General features: G+C 44.0%; 1 protein-coding gene across 1 annotated transcript in view; it reads right to left on the bottom strand.

The window, feature by feature from the left end:
- LOC144784810 (intraflagellar transport protein 70A) overlaps nucleotides 1-23,364 on the bottom strand; it is a 177,270-nt gene that overhangs the window by 65,398 nt on the left and 88,508 nt on the right. Inside the window, exons 10-12 of the mRNA XM_078663856.1 lie at nucleotides 13,657-13,722; nucleotides 12,387-12,440; nucleotides 12,114-12,179 (exon numbers count right to left, since the gene is read on the bottom strand). Of these exons, the coding sequence (XP_078519982.1) occupies nucleotides 12,114-12,179; nucleotides 12,387-12,440; nucleotides 13,657-13,722 (186 nt within the window). The remainder of the gene's footprint in view (nucleotides 1-12,113; nucleotides 12,180-12,386; nucleotides 12,441-13,656; nucleotides 13,723-23,364) is intronic.

Below are 23,364 nucleotides of genomic sequence, written 5' to 3'. Positions count from 1 at the left end.
CAAAAGGTGACAGTCCCAAGTAGTAAGGTGGCCAAAGGGGGGACTTCGGCTCCACGGGCCCAATTCCCACAGCCACCGAAGATAGCAGCTGGGGGAAAGGTCTTTAAACAAATGCCTCTGTTTATCGAGGAAGAAAAGTGTTATTACATTGATCCATTGACAGGACAACGGGTGAGCAGTGAAGAGGACTGTACCCTTGGGGCAGTTCTAGAAGTGGATCAGAGAGGGCCATTTGTTGAGGCAGAAGTGGCAGGATGTCCCACTACGTTCTTAGTGGACACTGGGGCTACTCGTTCGACTCTGAGGTCAGCGGTGGTTCCAGACTTGCCAATGTCAGGGGAAACAATTCAGGTGGTAGGAGTCGCAAATAAAAGAATGACTAGTCCCTTGACAGAACAAGTGTCTGTGAAAATTGGAAACCACATGAACGAACATCAGTTTGTGGTTTGTGACTCAAGTCCGGTATGTCTGTTAGGAAGGGATTTGTTGTGCAAATTGAACTGCACCATATACTGCACCCCGCAAGGAGTGGAGGTACAGACTACCGACGAAGATGCTACTTTTAAGGTGGCCAATTCGAAATCTTGTGTAGAACTATATCCTACTCTGACAATAGAAGATCTTCCCCAAGACCTACGAGATGCAGTGGCGTCAGAGGTATGGGATTTCACAGGAGAAGAAATAGGATTGATTAAGGGGGTAGAGCCGGTAAAAATATTGGTAAAACCAAATGTTGAGTTTCCAAGAACGCCTCAATACAAATTGTCACAGGAAACGATTGCAGGAATAAAGCCTGTGATCGAGTCAATGATTCAACAGGGAATACTGAAGGAAATTGTGGGTAGTCCTTGTAACTCCCCGATTATGGGTTTGCAGAAACCTAGCGGGAAGTTTAGGATAGTTCAGGATTTACGAAAAATTAACAACATAGTCGTTTCATGTTGTCCCGTGGTACCGAATCCATCAGTGATACTGTTTCAAATACCATGTCAAGCAGAATGGTTCACAGTGATAGATCTTTGTCAGGCTTTCTTTTCAATCCCATTGGATGAAGAGAGCAGGTATCTCTTTGCTTTTAAAATGGAAGATCGCGTTTTAACATGGTGTCGAATCCCACAAGGATTCACAGACAGCCCATCCATCTTCAATCAGTTGTTGAAGAAGAATCTCGAAAATCTAGTACTGCCGCAGAACTCGGTTCTGGTCCAGTACATAGATGACCTACTTGTTGCGTCAGAGACAGAGGAAGCCTGTAAAACAGATTCAATTGCCTTACTGAATCATTTAGCTGAAAATGGACATAAGGTATCTCCGAGCAAGTTGCAGTATTGTCTGACAGAAGTACAGTATCTAGGGCACAGGTTAGAAAAAGGGAAACGTAAGGTGTCCCCCAGAGAGGATTGAGGCGATAATGAAAATGAATGCGCCTACAACACAGAGAGAAGTTAGAATGTTCCTAGGAATGGTGGGTTACTGCCGACAGTGGATAGTTAACTTCTCACTGAAAGCAAAGCCCTTACAGAAACTGACGCACAAGGAGGTGAGTGATCCGGTACCATGGGATGAAGAATGTCTGGTGGCGTTTTTACAGCTGAGAGACGATTTATGTCGTGCTCCGGCTCTGGGAATGCCAGATTACGAAAAGTCATTTTCACTCTATTGCTGTGAGAGAGAGGGATGTGCTTTGTCAGTCTTGGCACAGACCCACGGAAATGCCCGTAGACCAGTTGCATATTTTTCGGCTACATTAGATCCAGTAGCCGCAGCGTTGCCCGGATGTCTCAAATCCGTTGCTGCAACGGGTGTCAGCATTGAAAGGAGTGAGAGTATTGTGATGGGACATCCAGTGGTGGTGTATGTACCACATTCAGTTGAATTGCTAATGACCAGGACGAAGACGCAGCATCTGACCAATAGTAGGCTCACGCGCTACGAGCAAGTTATACTTGCCGCAGAGAACGTGACTCTCAGGAGATGCTCTGTCTTGAATCCTGCTACTTTGATGCCATTACCTACTGTAATAGAAGGCGAAGGATGTGAAGACCACGATTGCCTTGATGTGACTGAACTATGCTCGAAACCCAGACCAGATATTGTGGATGAGCCATTGTCAGACCCCGATGAAATTTATTTTGTTGATGGCTCATGTTTAAGAGACGATACTGGTCGGTTGAGAGCAGCTTATGCTGTTTGTACCATTACTGGAGTTGTGGAAGCCGCTTGCCTGGAAGGAGTACATTCCGCACAGGTAGCAGAAATTATTGCCCTAACTCGTGCCTGCATAGCAGGAAACGGAAAGAGAGTCACCATCTACACGGACAGCCAATATGGTTTCGGTGTGGTTCATGATTTCGGGCAGTTGTGGTCTCAGAGGGGTTACATGACCTCCTCTGGTTCGCCCATTCGAAATGGAGAATTTGTGCGGCTGTTGTTAGAAGCATTGCAAGGTCCAGTTGACATCGCAATAGTAAAATGTGTAGCTCATACTAAGAATACAGATTTTGTGTCACAAGGCAACAGATACGCTGATGAAGTCGCACGCTATTGTGCGGAACAAAATTATTCTTTCTCAAAGGTGGAAATAGAAGGTGCAGAAGAAAAGACTGAATTAAGTATGATGTTAGAAACTGTAGACACTTGGGAGGATTTAAGAATAATGCAGGAGAACGCACCTGAAACAGAGAAAAAGGCATGGGAAATAGCAGGTTGTGTGCGAAGTGAAATGGATTTTTGGGTTTCAGCAGATGGGAGAGCTGTGTTACCTGAAGAATTAGCTAATCCCATGGCGAGAGAAATACATGGTCCAGTACATCTAGGAAGGGATGCTATGATGAGAGTGTTTAGGCAAACTTGGTATTGCCCTAAATTTAGAATAGCAGCAGAATCAGTATGTAAGCGATGTGTTACCTGCCAACAACTGAACGTAGGCAAACGAACACCAGTCACACTGAGTCACATTGGGAGGTCGGGGGGGCCTTTCAATAGAATGCAATTAGATTTCATCGAAATGCCAAGAGTCAATCGCCTTAGGTATGTGTTGGTGATTGTATGCGTATTTTCCAGATGGGTTGAAGCATACCCTACACGTAGGTGCGATACACTCACAGTGGCAAAGTTGTTGCTCAGGGAGTTGATACCGCGCTTCGGGGTGCCTGCCTCTTTGGAATCTGACAGAGGAAAACATTTTAACAGCGAAATAGTGAAGATGTTGTGCTCCACACTGAATATCGATCAAAAGCTGCATTGTAGTTATCGACCAGAAGCTTCAGGAATTGTGGAACAAGTGAACGGCACGTTGAAAAATAGATTGGCTAAAGTAGTGGCATCCACATCTTTGAGTTGGCCAGATGCTCTTCCTTTAGTGCTCATGAGCATGCGCAGCACCCCTGACAGGAGGACAGGTCTTTCTCCCCACGAGATCCTGATGGGGAGGGCCATGAGACTTCCTACAGTTCCAACTACTGCCCTATTGAATATTACAGATGATCTGATCTTGGATTATTGTAAAGGACTGTCTGACGCCATCCATTCTGTGTCCCTTCAGGTGCATGCGGCTGAAGTTCCAGCATCGAGGAACCTGTGTCATGACCTGAACCCAGGGGACTGGGTCTTAGTTAAAAAACACGTCCGGAAGAACTGCCTAGATGTTCGCTGGCGTGGGCCCTTTCAGGTAATCCTGATAACGAACACCGCGGTGAAGTGCGGGGGGCTGCCAAATTGGATCCATGCTTCCCATACTCGAAGAGTTCCAGCACCTCTAGAGGGAACAGCTCCCATCCCAGACGAAAGCCCGGAAGTGGAAGAAGAGTTGCAAGAAGGGATTGAGGCAGCTGAGGGGGTGTCAGAAGAAGTTGGGAACGCAACGGATTCAGAAGAAGAGCGAAGGCAGGACGGCAGTGAGACAGAAGACGCAACTGAAGGAGAGAGCAGAAGTGAATACGACTCAGACTCAGATCCGTATCAGAGCGACCAAGAACCAAGTGAGAGGACAAGGAATAGGAGAATAAGGCTTGGAGCTGCCACTTGGCCAGCAAGGAGAAGAAGGCTAAGTTTGAGGTCGGCCCAGGAAGAAACGCTTACTCCTATATCCGAAGACTCAGATCCAGAAGAAGATATCCAGGATCAAGCCGAGGAGGGTCTTAGAAGATCAAGGAGGGTGCGAGTGCCTAGTAGAAGATACTCTACTCCCGACTGGACCTACCTCGTTGCAGATGTCTGGGAGACACAGAACAGGGAGGATCAGGGAAGTGGAACTGATCAGAACTGACCCGATCATCACAGTGCAAATAAGGTTTCTACTGCCAGGAGCGGAGACCGAAAGGTTGCTGACACTCAACATCGTTCATCCTGCTCTCCTGAGTGGAATAAGAAAATTGATTTTAGAGACAGTTGAGTTTCCAGTTTGCTGTTCACGATATCCAATATTGGAGGGAACTCTTCTTCGTTTGGAAATGCTTGAGCGAGTAGTAGAAATGCTAGGAGCGCTTATTGTTGTGGATTAATACCATATTGTGAATGTCTTCAAAGGGGCGCAGAACTGGAAAGGTGAAGAAAGTGATCTTGATTAGAACGGACCCCTTTGTAATTGTGGATGTAGAACTGATAGTACCAGGAGTAGAAATTGAAAAAACGCTAACTCTCAATTTTGTCCGTCCACTTGTCTTGAGCGAAATAAGGAGAATAATCCTAGAAAAAGTTGACTTTCCATGTTGTGGTACGAACTGCCCAGAACCTGAGGGAATGATACTTCGGATGGACATTTATGAAGACGTAGTGTCACTCCTTGAGTCATACATAACTTCAGACGAAAATAAGACTTTTGAAAAGAAATTGTAAACTTGTTGCAAGATAACCTAGCGCCGAGTGGAAGAAGAAAAGTGATAGGGGATTCCTTTTAGTGGATGGAGAAGGGCTAGGGTTGTCTATTCTCTACTGGACTTTGAACTGTTTTGTGGGAATAAATTGTCAAGCTTCCAAGTGTTCAAAAGAAAGACATTGCGAGAAAGAAAGACTTTTGGCTCAGAAAGGAGAAGAAGTGAATGCTGGAAGAAAGTCAAGAACTACACTGTTTGAGAACATGGAGGCTGGCAACCCGAACCGCAGGGCAAAATGTATAGCTGTTACACTTTTAGGAGTAGTAGTTTCTCTTATAATTTTAGTGGTAACTGTTTCATTCCTAGTGGGACACGAAGGGGATGAAACCGCAGTCAAGGAGGATAAGGGAGTATCAACACCGAAAACTACCATTATTAAAGAGAAGGGAAACATCAATGAGAAAGACAAAGCGTTGTTAGATGCAGAAATAAAAAGGCTTCACACAGATGAGTCACAGGGAAATTACAAGTCAAATGCTTATGCTAAATTGCTTTATGAATATGTTGATGCCATGGAAGTGAAGGATTGTTACGTTTGTATGCAATTACCAGCTTCAGTGGAGGAGGGTATCAGATACCATCATCTTCCGTTGACATATGGAATAACGTGCAGTTTATTGTTGAGCATGTTTTATGGACGAGAAGGATTCGAGTATTATTTCTCGAATTTCGACTCGACATTGCCAGAGGTTCCGAATTTCAAGCATTTGAACAAATGGGACTACTACAAAAGCGAAGACAGATTACACAAATGGTTTATTCCATGGAAAACGTTAGATACTTCACATGCTCGAAGGAACAATCTGACTTGTCAAATATCAGAAGTTGAGAAAAAGTTTATAGCACAGGTAGATACTAGATACAGGAGGCAGAAGATTTTGAAAGCATCAGGACAATGGGAAACAGATTGGACCAAGGAGGAAAGGGCACATCAAAGAAAAGGTAGTATTGGTCCAATTGCTTTGGATAAGGATAAAAGGGGAAAACTGTGCATTCACAGGAGTTACTCCTATTATGAAAACTTTTATGTAGGTCAAGTCCATTGTGAACATGCCTTTCAATTGGAGTATTACTCTAAGAACTTTTTGAAAGGGATGCAAGCAATACCAAATGTATATTTTGTATGTGGAAGAAATGCCTATGTGAAGTTACCAGATAATTGGTACGGATCATGTTATTTGGCTGTTGTCTTCCCTAAAATATATCATGTTGAGAATTTAGACACGCCTAAGAAGGAAATATCAACTAGATGGAAACGAGGGCTGGGTGCAGCAGAAGTAGTTGGAGATGTACTAGGTGCTGCATTCCCTTTCTTAGGATTGATAATGAATGACATCAAAATTAGGAGGTTAGCTACAGTCGTAGATAGGCTATCTGCCAGTACTGCAAGATCATTGATGCTGATAGAAGGTGAGATGCAATCGATTAGGGCAATGGTTCTTCAGAACCGACTTGCTTTAGACGTTCTGTTAGCTAAAGAGGGAGGAGTCTGTAAGGCCTTGAAGGTCCAGGAATGCTGTACTTACATTCCAGACAATTCAAAACCTCTAGAGAAGTATATACAAAATATCACTGCCATACACTACGAAATTGAGGACCTAGCAAAGGTAAATGTGTGGGAAAAAGTAGGTCATGGAATGGGTAAAGTTGGAAGTTGGTTTGCCAACTTAGGAAAGGGTATCGTTTGGTACATACTGAAACCCATCATCATAATAGTGATTTGTGTAATCACTTTGTGGGGATTGGTGCGTTTGTATCAATGTTATAGAGCAAATAGGTTGCAGAGAACTATGAGGAAACAGGAGGAAGAGTTGACAGCAATGCAGGATTCTCAATACAAGAGTCTGAAAGCATTGGAGAGTATGAAAAGAGGTGGCACAACCATGACTTCACTTTGAAGGGTTCTACATTTTTAGTGTCTTGGTGATGATGACCCCTGAAGGTCATCAAAGGGGGGACTGAGAGAGCACAAGTTTGGAAAAAAATGTATAAGTACGCCATATTTACAAGCACGTAGTTAGTTTAAACATGTTTTGCACACGAGTGTTTTATATCTAGAAGTGAAAATATACAGAGTGTTTTATATTCAGTAGTGAAATGTATAGAATGTTAAGTAGAGTAACTATAATTGTAACGGTGTGAGATTAATGTAGAAATGTTGGAATGAATATGAAAACCTCACGTTCTCATGTTAAAAGAATCATGTCCGAATTAAATGTAACTTTAAAATCCAGTATAATGTGTAGGCCTTAGGGCAATTCACAGCAAACCTGAACGTGCTGCTAAATTAATGTGAGATAAGGTTGACATGGTTCTTCCAAATGTACTATTGAACTTAGGGTTAAAAGTATATGCTTTATAGATGTGTTATTTTAGAAACGTATGCTAGTTAAGAATGTTTGCTGTTTAAATCAAGTTAACGTTTTAAGAGTGCAGGGACCTGCTGCATGTAAATCAAGTAGGCCAGAGGAGATAATGTCATGTCGTTTAAATCGTCATGTGCTCGTTAGAGAAGAGGTCGCGAGGTGTCCAGCACAGAGCTTTGAGAGTGTTTTACGACTAAAGATATGGTGGAGTCTGGAATTTGAGGCCCACTGCAGGACGAGCTGTATGCAGGTGCGAGGGTCCTAATCAGCTCGAATGAAAGGGACTTTGTTCAGTGGCGCCTTGCGCAGGCCTGTAGGAGTTTCCAGGAATTTCAGGGGGTATCAGCGCACTGGAGAAGAAGCCTGGGAACCAAGGTCAACTATAACGAGGGTCTTCAAGAGTACCATCATGGAGTTTGCCGCGCAAAGATGTACCACGTGAGGGGCGTCCCAAGGGGCGTTTCTATTGAAAATGTGATTTGGTATTAGGGAAAGAGACCCGGGAGGAGAGCAGCGCAGATGATTTTGGGAGCCTAAGGAAGCGGATGGGTAGGCAGATAGGCTGATCAGGAGAGACCCATTATCAGAGAAGAGACAAAGAGAAGTGCGTGATCTTCTTAGGAAGTCACCACTGCTGACACCTAGAGGGTTAAGATCTTGCTAAGTAGGGATGTCACTTAGTATAGTGTAGGGACAGACTAACCTTAATTTTCTTTTCTGTAATGACTTTGAGGTTGCAACTTATATCTATTTTGACAACCCTTATGGTCTTTGAGCTTGTACTTATTATTTTGTTCTTCAGACTTAGATTATTCAAGAAGTTCATGTTTATAGTGATACCAATTTACCTTTTGAATCTCATTTTGAGAAGTTTGTATCTTCAGTTATCTTTGACTTTATATTAAATCTTTAAAACTTAAATTTGGTTGGTGGTCATTTAGAGTGGTGTAAGTTCTTAAATTGATTGACTTATTGTGAGATTACCTTTTACTCAACGACAGGTACCAACGATTCAGTCGACATAGTTTGGGATTTGGTAAGATAATTAGTAACCAGTAATCCCGCGTTAGCAGGTTTACTAAGGATTACTTGGTTTATAATGTAAACTTGGATTATACGGAAGACTTTTTTCATTCACAGCAGTGCAATCAGCGTCACTTTTCTCAGTAACTTTCTAAAAGTGGCATTTTCAAAATTGTAATGGAAAATCCGACTTTACAATTAAAGTGGGGTTATCAATACAATTTCATAGGTACCAAACATGATATATCTACCTACTCTCAATTAGGAATTACAAGTATTACATTTAATAAGGAATGCCCAATGTTATCCTATGGGAGTGATAGGCCTCCCACTAGTGAAAAACGAATTTAGCAGTTTTTCTCTACCAGGATATGTCAAACTTAATAGTATATGTCCAACCTTTTAATTACACAGCACCCTGCCCTATAGGCTACTCAGGGCCGACCTTACGGGCGACTTATATGTAATAAAAGGGGAGTTTAAGCCTTGGCAAGGGAGTTTAATGCTAAGTCGACATGGCAGTGCGACACAGCTTTCAGGTTGCAATGACAGGCCTGGGGCATGTTTCAAGGTGAAACTTAAGTGGGTGGCACAATAAGTGCCGCAGGTCCACTGGTAGCATTTTATTTACAGGCCCTGGGTACATGATATACCACTCTAGATGGGGCTTATTAGTGAATTAAATATGCCAATAAGGTATATGCCGATCAAACCACGTTTAATGAAGAATGCACAAGCACATTAGCACTGATTAGCAGTGGTAAAGTGCACAGAGTCCTAAGTTCAACAAGAACAAATGTCACCAAATATGGGAGACACATAGGCAAAACATTTGTAGAAAGGCCACCCTAAGACTGACCGGTCTAACAACAACCCATTCAAAATCTGCAGAAGGGCAGAGTATTTTTTTTAATCAATATGGAATAATTTATTTAACAATTCATATTATGAGGTACAAAAATATTATATGATTGTGATGATAAAATGCACAATTGGTGTCTTGAAAATATATTCTTCCTACAAGTACAATGGGTAATATGTTAGAAATAATAATTAGTTAATACTGTGATTAGTCATGATATGCAAACTGTGTTAGTAGCATGCACCTCGAAAATGAGTATTCCATTACTGGAAATTTAGAGACACTCAGCCATAATGTGTCACTTCAGAGAACCATACAATTTTTACATGTATTTTCAGAGTCCACGTTCTGTAGGGTTGTTTAGACTTCCCCATTGAACTCTACCAGGACTTCGGCATCTAATTGGGATACTGGACCAAGTGTATCAATCCAGTGTTCTGGACACAGAAGAAGCTGTGCAATGACACAGCCCACTTGTCAGGTCCTATTAGGAAAATGATAATGATCACATAGAATACATCTAACAGGTCACCAGAAAGAGTATTTTGTAGGATCTTAAAAAACAAGGTTGTATTAAAGCTCCTATGTGGCCATGAAGGGGCTTGCTAGCATTTAAAATAAACCCATATACATTAACTGTTTTCCTAATTTCCCTCACAAACTTTAAAGAAATTAAGGAGTATGAATGGTAATATAGTTTTCTCGCTTTAAGATTTGCTTCTAACAATCATTTTTGGATGGTGTTTAAAATCAAACAAAGTAATCCAGTAACAATAACTTCAATACCCTCTGTAGAAAATATACACCACTTATCACTTAACTAATCCACACCAAAATAAAGTAAAAAATATAATAGGCTGTATCACACAAACAAATGTAGGAAGCCGCGACTCCACGTGTAGGCTCAGCCACTCCCTTGTCTAAGATTTAATTTATGTTATACATAGATACACACACACATTGGCAAGTAGCATCACGTGATTCCATTTAGTGATATATGCTCTAATATTTATATGCACTTCCAACAGTTTTTTTCAAGAGTCAATAGGCAGACCCATATCTTGCAGTCGTAATTTCTACCTCATTTGAGAAGCACGCCTTTTTACAAAGTGTGTTGTATTGTTATGTTGTTAGACTACTGGCATCCATCACTTTATATCAGTTTCAACTTTGAATGTCTTAAACATTAAGTATGAGATGCTTTCTTCAAAGATGGGCTACTTTGCTCACATTTTATTCCAAAAACTGCAAAACCCTGGGAAAAGACAACAGTCAAAAGGCATCATCAAACGAGGACGAGAGGCAGACTTCTATTTTTCCAAGATTTTTTGTCTCTGTTCTTGGTTTCTTTACTATTTAAATAAATATTTTACAAGAGCAGGATGTAAGCCAAAAATAGATCTATATAATTGCAGTTTATTACATGATTTGATCAGACTAACTTTAATGAATTCATAAAAATAAAGTAACTCTCAGGCCAAGTGGGACGGTTAATTCTGATCCCTAAAAAACCAGGAATTTGCACATGAATCTGAATGCAGAATTCTGAAATAAACACTGCTCATCCACAATTTTTCCAAAACAAATTTCGCAAAATGAATAGGAGGAAAATGTGCAAAAAGTGGTAAGCAACTCTTTCCACATTTAAATCTCCATTTCCCCAAGGGAAACTCGTAACCAGATGTGTTTACTGCTCACAATAAATACCTCATCTCAGGGATATGTGCATACCGGGTGTGGTAAGTACCAAACAAGTTCTACCGAACTTGGAATCTGGGCCTTAATGTTCAAACTCAGACAAGAGTTTTTAGAACACATATGAAAATCCCTGAAATCAAAACTAAAGCTGATGATTCTAGTAGTTTGTTGGCATAGAATCAGCCCACAAAATTGGCACACCCACGAAACAGAACAGATTCAACAGGTTGGTTAAATTTAGTTTGGTAAACAACCACAAACCAGTCAAACTGGTTAGTTCATGTGGTAAGCATAGAACTAGCCAACATAATTGGTTTATTGTGTGCTTACTCACCATTAGAATGAACAAACCACATTAGTGTGATAGGAAGAAACCACAAATCTTTTTTCCTCACTTAATTTAGTTTTGAATTATAAAATCAAAAACAATGAACATTAAAAGTATTTAAGAATTAAGATGGATGAAATTAAACAGACTGAATCCCATTAAAAAATAAATGTGGTAGTCTATACATTCAGGGTTATGTATTTGTTTGCAGACTTTTTAATACCAGGACTTCTCAAACTTTCCTGAACTACGCCAGAGACATTGTAACAGCTGCATGTTCCTAGGAAAATGCCTATACAACCAACAATACTAGAAGGGCAGTTCCAAATGTGGAATTGCGCAGAGCCCTGAATTACACATGAAAAATATCCCTCCAACTAATTTCTTTTCTACTTATGGAATATATGTTTTTCCGCATGGAGGAACTCCTCCTCTTTTTCGGGTTTCTACTGACCATTCCCACCAGGGAAATTTATGTATTCCTTCCCACAACAGGATTACATTCAATACAGTTTCAAGGGTGGGAATGGGCTGAAGAAATGTCTATGAATGCACTTACATTTGTGGTTGTGCTCAAACCTTCATGGAATCACACTCTGGAATGCCCATTCCTGGCCCTTTGAAGAAGATTTATCCACACACAAATTCATGTGTGAGTAAATATTTTTATGAGTGATAAACAATGTTTGGCAGAATGCAGGAGTGGATTCACAAAAAAGCTATGTGTGCATGTAAGCTGAAATGATTTGCATAACCAGCTCCGAGAATTGGGCCCATAGAATGTAGATTATGTACCTGTTTCATGGAAGTCAAGAGAAGGAATTAAAATATTTAAACTTGAATTGAACGTACTACCATCACTATAGACTGGGGTATGAGACAAATGATAGAATTGATAGAAAACAACAAGTTAATATAAATGTTTGACAAAACAGACACATATACATTTCTCAGATGTGTACCTGTTTTGTCAGTTTTCGCAACTGCTCCGTTAGCATTCCAGCTAGTTCATCAAATTTGATGAAGGCCTAAAAGGAAATACAATATTGCAATAAATATACAGATCAGACCTTCAGAAATAGAGAAAACACTGAAATGCTTCAATACAAGCTTAAAAACCAAACAAGAAATTGGCAAAGAAAAATACTTGTCACTAACATATACACGGAAATAAATGCTTTGCAATGTATATGTACCTTATATTCATGAAAGGACCTACTTCAAAACATGCTTACCTCCTCAGGCGCAGTCTGGCAAGTTATCATGGCATCCAGGAATTCGTACATGTACTGAAAATGTTGAAGAAGAAAAATCTGTATGTCTCTTCCAAACGGAGATCTACATTTTTTTGCATTTATAATGTCAATCAACACACTAAATTCAAATGATCAGAAACATGCCTTTTAGATGTCAAACTTACGAATTAAAGTATTTCTTTGTTTGCTTAAGATATTGTTGATAAGAGACGTTTGCGTTGCTATGACACGCAAAGCTCCATATGACTTGTGGGAATATTGTCAAATCTACCTTTCATTCCACAAATTCAATGGGTCACTCATTTTCAAATGTTCCTATTGATACTGTTCCAACACTGCTCTAGTATGGGTTGACTTCTATAAACCATGCAAGTGGAAGGTTAAAAGCCATGTCAGCAGATTCCCTCCCCTTCACCGAACAGGCTCATGGGAAAATATTTTCCTGCACAAGCCTTTAAGAGACCATGCAGAGGATTAACAGAAAACAACTCTGCACTGTATTACTCAAGCCTTTCATAAGGATTGAAGTACAGAGATCTTTAATATAGGTAGGGGGCATTCCTGCCCTCTGTGCATTCATCCATGGCAGTGCTGTGGCGACTGGCGAGGCGGCCTACTGCAGTGGAATGTAACATGTACCAGATACAAATCTAGCCACATCTGCACTTGTAACAGTCCCAGGTCTGCCCCCGGAGCACACCTAAATGGACCTCTGTGATTTATATAAATCTGTATACCCAAAACATATTTTGTAAATGTGAGTTTTCCCCTCCAGCGCAAATCAGAGGGAGGATAAAGAGTGGGAGTATGGCCCTACATACATAAATAAAATACATGGTTTTACAGTCTATCTAAATTACCAACAGGAATTAAAAACACAAAAAACAGTCTATCTCGCAAGCATGAACCCGCTTAAAACGCCACAGCACTTCCAAAAAGATTTTGATGTCCCACAAGCAAAGGTGAATTCGAATACAAACTATTTCACAGCACATTTCTCGTAAAGAACTGCGTGAAAGCGATTAATTCCCCTATAGATGTGAGACATTTGTTACTTCTGTTTTATAGAATACTTATTTGGCAGTTGGCACACTATCAGTATTACATGTAAAGCCTGAAATAAGTAAACATGACGCTAAGGCGCAAAAGCTACAGAGATAATTAAACATAGTCTACATAAAGTATATCAGAAAGTAGGACAGGAAAAGAGGTAAACAAATGAACAACATTAGGATTCAAAGATGCTTACTGTGCTCAGAAATTTGTATGTCAGATGGGCGTTTTCTGCCAAAACATCAGCAGCAAGGTCAAAGTACTGGAGAGAGAAAATAGGAGTATTATATGTTTATTCCTGCAGTAAGCTTCAGATGTGCATAAATAACCCAAAGGAGCAGACAGTCGCACCCTGGCCAACAAGCTCTGTTAATGAATGGGAAAAGCTGTGGTGGGCCTTGAAGCACAGCTAGCCACCCCCATGCATATATCTGCAAATGCCTGGCACCAGCATACGCAAGTGGCTTTACTGTGTACTGATGCAGTCGGACCATCAGCAACCACCTTGAGTTTAGAGGGCTAAAAAGACTTAGCTGTTTCCTGTAACACCATGTGGACTAAACTCACAAGACCCGCTTTTCAGCATAATCTAGATCATGGTTCCCTAAAGTCAGTTCTAGAGGGCCGGATCCATGCCAGATCTTTAGCATATTCCCATTTAGATAAACACAGTTATCTTAAAAAATTGGCATGGATCCGGCCCTCCAGGACTGACTTTGGAGAACCCTGATCTAGATGTCAACCTCTTGTTCACACAACTTCCACGACCCTCCTGTGATAACATTCTGCATGAAGCTCCCCACTTACATACACTAACACATCTCAAACATCGCACACCTCACCCAGCACGACATATAAAGAAACCTACAGCCATCAATCACCCCTTCAACCATGCACTCTTAAATGTGATCAAAAACACTATGGAAAGAGGAGTGCTTTATGACCCAGCCCTGGAAGAAGCACTGCATGACTGATTGAAACTGAGTAGCCACTAACCGTCCCACCCACAAAGTGCTTTGGGCCTCGCAAGGGGCAAGACAGCTCTATACATATAGCAATACAATGCAAAACTGCTGGAGCAGGCACAGGAACCTGAAAAGTGCAGCAATCAATGCTTGCAGGGGTTGCACTTGTATTACACTCATACGTTAGGAAGGCTGTTCAAAGCTGCTACAGGTAAACAAGAACAGCTGCGGAGCGAACCAGCATTGCCCAATATAGGGGGAGGGGATAGACAATCGCACATCTGTCTACATTCATCACTTTGTTGGTCCATTTTAATGCTGTCTACAACAGACAAGCAAAAAGTTAACCATGAACAATAAATACTGACGTACCCTCTTTCCACTCCCATTTGTAACAGTTTGGGCTGTACAAAAACCGCAGCCACATTCGGGTCACATTAGCATGGTAGACTTGTGATGGCAGAAACCTGCTTTTCTCATCTTCAGACATTAGTAAATCTAATCCAACTGTTTGAACTTAAAAGGATGATGACACTTTGCCAGCTGCTAAATTTGAGTAGAGATATTACCAATAACAAGCACACTGTGCACAGTGGCACTGGGAAATATAGGCAGGGCATTTACATTCGTGGTTTAGGGAACTGCATTATTAAAAAAGTGTAGCTTCCTCGTGCGATGTGGTGATCTTTCCAACCAGACAGCCACAAAGAAATTGATTAATCAACATTTTATCATCTGTTTATAGCACAATCGAAGTACCATCCACCTGTATAACGGCAATTTGGACTAAAGTTGGTAGGCATGTGATATTTTGAACAAGCGAGCGGCGGCAGCTGGTGAATTAAACAGGCAGGGCATAAATGTAGTAGCCAAATTGTACCAAGCATTGAGCAGGCCCGACGTACTTAAATTTGGGCACAGGGATCGGAAACGCCGAGGAAGAAATTGAGGCAAATTATGCATTTAGCAGCACAATTTTCCAGATCAATTTTGCACGAAAGCCATAGATTAGACCGACAGTTCTGTAGGCACACCTTCAAAATATCTCAATATTTCTTGGTCCACAGACAGAGTCAGAACTTCCCAGTGGTAGTACTGGTTTGGACGGCAACCAAAGGCAAAGATGAAACATGGTGCTAGACAGAGAAATTGGCTGACAAGCCAATTTCATACAATCGGAGTCTACAGTCTGACAAGACCTTATAGTGTTAAAAAATAAAAGGTCCTTACTTCACCACGATCTTCCACTTACTTTTATTTTACCTTCCTGCCCCTTCTAAGTAGTTTTCTCTTATATAATATGATCAGAAATTTACCTGGGGGGACACGAATAGAAAAAAGAAAATATGCACAGCCCTCAAGAGTTCAACGTTTGAATAGCAGTGCTTCTCTTTAAGTAGATAGACTTTCTAGGATCAACAAGCAGAGCTTTATGGAACAGTGGTTTCACGACTATGTGGCCCCTGAGGGACTATCATCATTGTTCTGTGTGGAGAGGGCGCACCGGGTCCCCACTGGGCAGCCCAAACCTGTCGGCCGCCGCGCCCACTGATCGCCCGGAAACTCAATTATAGAGACAGGGACACCTTGCTGCAAAAGGCCCGAGAAAAATCCCTCATAGAGTTCGAAAATCGGCGTATCTCCCTGTATCCAGACTATACTAATGTGGTACAGAAGCAACGATCATCGTACTTCGAGATCAAGAAGAGACTCCAGAAGGCCAAGCTACGGTATGCTCTACTATTTCCGGCCCGCCTCAAGATAGTGTACGATAAGAAGACACACTTCTTCGAAAGCCTAACTGACGTGGAGGAATGGCTTGAGGTGATGGACATTGAGGGTGACAAGGCCATGACCCCAGGAGCGACGGCGGATGCGCCCCAACGAGACTCGGAACAAGCGGATGCGGCGTCCCTCGCCTTCGGTACGGGGCCGGGACGCAGGAGGCCCTCACGAGAACAGCAGGAAGACGGACAGCGGGGAGCCATCGCCCTGGTGGGCAACTTCAGGGAAGATCGGGATACTATTAATAAGGACACGGATGATAGTACGATCCACTCGGACTCTGAACACAGTATGGTACTGTTCCCGACGGTGACGCCCAGAGCTGCGGATGAACTACTGGACAATGGACGCGAGTGATCACTGGCGGAGATAGAAACGGCATACCCTGAAGATCACTGATATCCTTTTTCTGTTACCTGCCGGATGGCAGCACACACACGGGAGGGAGGAGGGCAGGAATGGGTGAGAGGCTAATATTGTAAAGTACTGTACACCTGTGAGGGACAGGACAGAGTATATGTGCCTCGCAAAGGAGACACTGGTAAAGACAAGGGCAATGTAGAAGGGGTCCCGAGAGAACTTGACACTGGAGTGGGACCCCCCGGAGGATACTTGGAACTGTTATCCTGATATTTACGCCCCTGGCGGCGCCGTTGAGCCGGCGGCACCGAACTGCATGACTACTTGGGTTAGATCTGTGCCTGGCCACCCCCCCCACTGGCGTATGCACACATATCTGGTTGGTTCTGTTGCAGTTTTTCTTGTTCGGCTCAGCAATGTTTTCAAGCTGTGCCTGGTTAGTTTTGTTCTCGGGAGGGTTGAAGTACGTCTCCTGGCAGGCAATTGGGTTGTGCGCTCTGAGGTGCATGGCGACCTATAGTGATTATACCTGGGTCCGGTTATGGCTGACACTATAGCGAGGTATAGACTGACAACCTGGAATGTGCGTGGGCTGGGGGCCATTCAGAAAAGACACCGGATCCATGCATTTTTATTACGTAATCACGCTCAAATTACCTTCATGCAGGAATCGCACTTGACAGTGTCCGAAGCAAACACCTTACGGAAGAAATGGAGGGGAACCGTAATTTCCACTTCCTACTCCGCCTTCTCCAGGGGGGCTACTATTTGGGTATGCCATGGTACCCCTTTTGTAGAATTAGATCGGAGGGTGGATGAGCAGGGGAGGTATGTCCTAGTGAAGGGTACACTAGATGGCACCCTGGTGGTCCTGGGTAGTGTTTATGCCCCGAATTTTGATCAGGACACATTCCTCGCTGGGGTTGGTCGGGCATTGGCAGACTGGGTGGGCGTCCCCTGGATCCTGGGAGGGGATTGGAATATGGTACTGGATGTGGGGCTGGATAGATCACACCCCCCCCTACAACTGACTGGAATACATAGAACGACGGACATGTTTCAAACATGGCTGGCGGGATGGGGACTGACAGACGTGTGGCGTGCATTACACCCAACCCACAAAGAATACTCTTACTACTCACCAGTACATAACTTACACACGCGACTGGACAGATTCCTGTGCTCTACATCTCTGTTGTCCAAGTGCTCCTCATCCGAGTATCTGGCTAAAACCTTTTCGGATTACAGACCACACACATTAGACCTGCAATGGGGTAGGGTGCCGACCCCGGTGCCGACCTGGCGGCTCGACCTGCAGCTCTTGGAGGATGGCCCCTTCCGCAGGACACTGTCAGAGGCCCTAGATAACTACTTCCGGGAGAACTGGGACACGGCAACTTCCAACCTGGTGGTGTGGGATGCCATGAAGGCGGTAATGCGGGGGGCGGCCATTGGACAACTGGTGGGAGCCCGGCAGGAAATTCACAAGAAATTGTGCGGGGTCGAAGATCGGTTGAAAACCCTATAGAGGGAGGCGAGCGTGGATCCTACCCGTTAGGGGGATCTACAGACTAGCAATGTAGAACACGCGGAGCTATTGGAAACGTTACGGGTCATGGACCATAAAGAGTATCTACGGCGACAGCAGGCTGAATCGGACAGATCCGGGGCCCTGCTAGCCCGCCTGGTGCGGGACCGCCCTGATACCCCGGTTATCACACACATTCGAGACAGGTCGGGAAGACTAGTACACACACAGTCAGAGATTAATATGGCATTCCGCGATCACCTGCAGGCCTTATACGCCCCTTTCCCGAGACTGCTGCTGACGAGGTCAGCGACTTCCTGCGAGATCTGCCTATTCCGACCCTGACCAGGGATGAGCGGGAGGGGATGGCCGGACCCATCACTCAGCAAGAAATACGAATATCACTCGATCCCTTAATCATGGCAAGACGCCGGGGATGGATGGACTCCCGGCGGAGTTCTACCAGACTTACTCTGACACCCTGGTACCTGTTTTAGAGACAGTCTACAAGACATCGTATGAGTCTGGGCATCTACCTGAATCAACGATGCAGGCCCTAGTTACCTCCATCCCTAAACCTGGTAAGGACGCTTTGGAACTGACTAACTATAGACCCCTCTCGATGCTATCCACAGAGTATAAGATACTCAGTAAGGCCATTGCTCTAAGAATACAGGCCCGACTCCCTGCTCTGATTCACCCAGACCAGTGTGGTTTCCTCCCCGGAAGGAGTACCTCCCAAAACACGCGGAGACTCCATTCTCTAATGGCGGCCACGCCGCAGGAAATGCCCAGGGCTGGTTGTGTCGCACTGGATCTCCGGCAGGCGTTCGATTCCCTGGCATGGCCGTTTATGTTCGAGGTGTTGCGGCGCTTCGGCTTCCCGGATTCCCTGCTTAAAATGATACGACTGCTATACACAAATCCCACTGCTAGGGCACGTACCGGCAGATACATCTCGGACAGCTACCCCATACACAGGGGCACCCGCCAAGGTTGCCCATTGTCGCCCCTTTTATTTGTATTGACGCTAGAGCCCTTGGCTATCGCTCTCAGAACGCGCGCAGAGAGGGTGGGCATCTCCATAAGAGGGACCCACAACCTGATCTCGATCTATGCGGACGATATCCTGCTGTACTTCCGAGACTTGGAAGGGGATCATGCGCCGATAGCGGCCATACTTGACCGCTTCGGAGCTGTGTCAGGACTAGCCGTTAACCCGGCAAAATCTACAGGGTTTTACTTCAGGGCACTACAGCACCCCCCACATATTCATTTTGGCGGACACCTGATTCCAATTGCGCAGTCCACATTTAAATACCTGGGTATTAATGTCTACAGATTGCCTGAGGATCAGATAGAGGGCAACATACGTAGAGCCATTAATGGTCTGCGCGGTAGTGTGGGATTCTGGACGTCACTACCCTTAACAGTCATGGGGAGAATTGCTGTCTCTAGGATGGTGATGCTCCCTCGTATACTTTACTATTTCGTCAACCTACCAGTCCTTATCCCTCGACAAGACTTTAATACGCTGAATACGCTCCTAACCACGGTGGTCTGGGGGACCAGAAGGAGAAGAATTAGTCTCCGGAAACTACAACTGAGCACCAGACGGGGAGGCCTGGGGGTACCGGACTTTCAGGGTACTACTACGCGAGCCAGCTTCAGTGGCTGGCGAGATGGCTTGCAGGTAGGGTTCTCCACGAGATTGACCTCACGTCTGATAGACTGGCACGGGGCGAACTGCACTCTCTGCTTCTGCCTGGAGCCAGGTTCCCTCGGGAATACCACCCTCTCTTGCACACGGCCCTACTGTGCTGGCGGAAAGCACTGGTGTACACGTCAGAGGCCTTGCCGTACGCTGATAACATACCTCTACTAGGCGTGGCGACGCCGCAAGGGCGACTGACACGAGGCAGATTGCGACCCTGGACTGATGCAGGGGTAGACACAGTGGGTGATCTTTTTGGGGACGACGCACTGTTAGATCACGACTCCTTTTTGCAAATCACAGGGGCACCCCCGAGGCTCTACATCCTACATGCCACAGTGTCACATTACGTACGAACTCATTGGGCCCCACAGCGAGTTAAACCTGCACAGCACGAACTGGTACACCTTCTTTATTATATGGGTAATGGGGGGCGCCTGGTACACTGGCTCTACACTGGGATTAGGGAACATGCTGCAATATCTCTTGACTCACTCCGGGACTCCTGGACATTAGACTCCGGCGAGGTACTGACAGAAGGAGCTTGGAAGGTTATCCTAGAACACCCTAGAAAGGTATCTCGGAACGTTAAGTTTAAGTTCATACAAGCCATGGTGTTACACAGGGCATATCTTACCCCCCACAGACTACATAAAATGTTTCCAGACTCCCCCCACTGCCGTCCTCGGTGCAGAGCCGACGAGGCCGGCCTTATCCATATGCTGTGGGCGTGCCCTCATCTGCGGTGCTACTGGGGTAGGATTTGTCAGGTCCTTAGTACAATCCCGGCCCTCCCGGTCCCGGAGGAGGTACTTCCTTGCCTGATTGGTCACCGGAAACGCCCTAAATCCCACAAGGCCCAGGTGAAGTTCCTAGACTTATCCTTGCTGTTGGCAATCAGGGTCCTGACTATGAGGTGGAAGTCTGCCAGGCCTCCAGACCTACAGGTATGGCGTTCTGACTTACTCAGATGGGGTAGAGCAGAGGGAATCGTTTGCGTAGTGAGGAAGAGGGAGGACAACGGAAATACCCGATTGCGCTGGAGTGGGAGCAGATGCTACTGGAGGTGGAGGAAATGGAGGGAGAGCAAGAGCCATTTCATGCAGGCGGCCCCTAGGTGAGACAGAGCGGAGAGCGAGGTGGGATGGATGTGTAGCGACCTAGCCCAGATAGCGTGCAGGTTGGTCAACTGAGCATAACTACACTAGCTGAGATGTTAATGAATAAGGCCTGGACAGTATACTGGATACTTGAATGGACCAGGAGACGTACGAAAAGGGGTGGAGGGAGAGGGGTGGGTGGGGAAAGGTCAGACCGAGATGATCATGGACTATTGTTACATATATCAGCCGAATGCACAATAATGTAAGAGACACTATACGGGAGGTGAATGGACTGTACTGTTTTACGGTTAAGAAAGTGCATGACTTATCTGATATGTTAGTAACAAACTTTTACAGCTGCATTTGATGGCCTGGAGTTACTAGTTGAGGGAGTTAAAAGAAAAGTCTGTACACTGATAGAATATGTGATTGTATGTTATGTTGATCTGCAGTCGCTAATAAAGAGTTTTAAAAAAAAACAAGCAGAGCTGTACGATTCTGATCTTATAGACCGTAGCATCCCCACGTAGGTCATAAAAAGCCATCAATATCGATCAAGCAATGATTCGACGTGGGTAAGCAGCTGCCACAGCATCAACAAAGTGGCCAATATGACCAAGCCAATGATGTCACAAATTCAGAAATATGTGCCCAAAATGAGTACGAGTTATAATTCAAATATCAGCTTCTAATACTCTGCAAATTGTGCCCCAGAAATTACCTTGCTGTTTTCAGAAAATAAGTAATTGTCAACCACATACATTATTCCATTTTTTGTGAAAAAATAAAAATACAGTCATTAAATATCAGGTTCTCATTTTCTAAAAATACGAAATTTGCACTAAACTTCAACATTTCATTTATAGTAAATACATTAGCTTGTTCCCATGAGTCGAATTGCTTTTTTTTAGAAATTCACTAATTTGTCCCGAAATATATGCTTATTGTTTTTAATGCGGTACCCTATCACTTTGTGGTAACTGACATCACGAGCCTACGTAGTGTCCATTTGCCAGCCATGCCCCAACGCAGTTGATTACCCCATAAACAAAGCATTTCAATGATGTGCACTGGTTCCATTAAGCCAGGCATGCCAGTTTCCATCCCATAACAAGCATGCCACAATGTGCCCATGTGACCAACATACTGTAATTTGGTCATGTTCCCCCATCTGCCAGTAATGCTATAATGTGCCATTTTTGTTCATATACCAGCCTTGCCATGTTGTGCCCATGTCCCCCGATATGGAAGCAATGAAATAATGTTCACTGCATTCACCCATCGCGCAGTTATAAGACGATTCCTGCGTACACTAGTAATGCAATGCTGTTCCCGTTCTGTCATAAGCCAGCCATACCACGATGTGAGCATTTCACCCACAGACCAGGCTTTCTTCTAACATTATCCATATGCCGGCCATGTCAGGATGAGCCATTTGCTAGTCAAGCTATTATGTGTCAGGTTAATCGGTTGTATGTAGGAACCACACTGGCATTTACCACGCATGCCTTAACAACGCGTTCCAAACTACTAATGCGTCTTTACAATACATTCCTTTACCACACAATTTACTATTCCAACTCCAGTCTCCGCAACACTAGGGAAAATGTTGGACTAAAAGTCAAACATCAGTCCAACAACACCTATCTTAAGGCAAGTCATTGTAATGATTTGCTTGGTAAAGGAACCCGTTGTAAAGATGCATTCGTCATGCGGACCGCATTGATAAGGCACTGCGTAGTTCGAGCTGCGATGTAAAGGCTGTTTCCAGTTTCCATGCCTTTAGATGCCCTTGATCCCCCAAATGTCAGTCAAAGTCACCAGCTCAAGGATCACTCTCCCCCATTACATGGAACTAAGCGCTCTCCTAATCTCACTTTTGCTCCCGCTCTTGCTCAAAGGTGCTCAGAAGCTCTACTATGAAATGCCGGACCTCGGTGGTCCTGGTCGGAGTTATTGCAGGTAAAGTAAGGTGTAGCCTCATGGCACAGCACTGCTGAGCCTCCCTGAGCCACAAAGCTGAGGAGGTGCAAAACATTCTAAGCCAAGGCCCAGAAGAGCTGTACGTTACACTGAGAAAACTTAACCTAACTGTTAGATTTGGGGGTCTCTAGTTGGCACATGTAGGTACATGTGACAAATAGGGACCCTCTCCTCTAGTCAGGATAAGGAGATTACACTCCCAAAATAACCCCTGCTCACCCCCTTGGTAGCTTGGCACGAGCAGAAGGGCTTTACTTCAGAGGCGTTGTAAGCTAAGCAATTGTGACCACATACAGTAACCCAGTGACAACACTACAAATGAACACCACACAGGCTTTATATAAAAAATAAGTAGACTTTATATAGTTACCACAAGACCATAAACAACAAAAATACACACTGATTACTTTAAGATGGTAGATTTAAGTTTAGTTCAGTTCAGTTCTTAGATGCAACACTCTGCGTC

The sequence above is a fragment of the Lissotriton helveticus genome, chromosome 10 (assembly GCF_964261635.1).
Source record: "Lissotriton helveticus chromosome 10, aLisHel1.1, whole genome shotgun sequence".
In the NCBI taxonomy this organism is placed as follows: domain Eukaryota; kingdom Metazoa; phylum Chordata; class Amphibia; order Caudata; family Salamandridae; genus Lissotriton; species Lissotriton helveticus.
The sequence above is the reverse complement of the archived record's forward strand: the minus strand, read 5'-3'. Positions and strand labels throughout refer to the sequence as shown.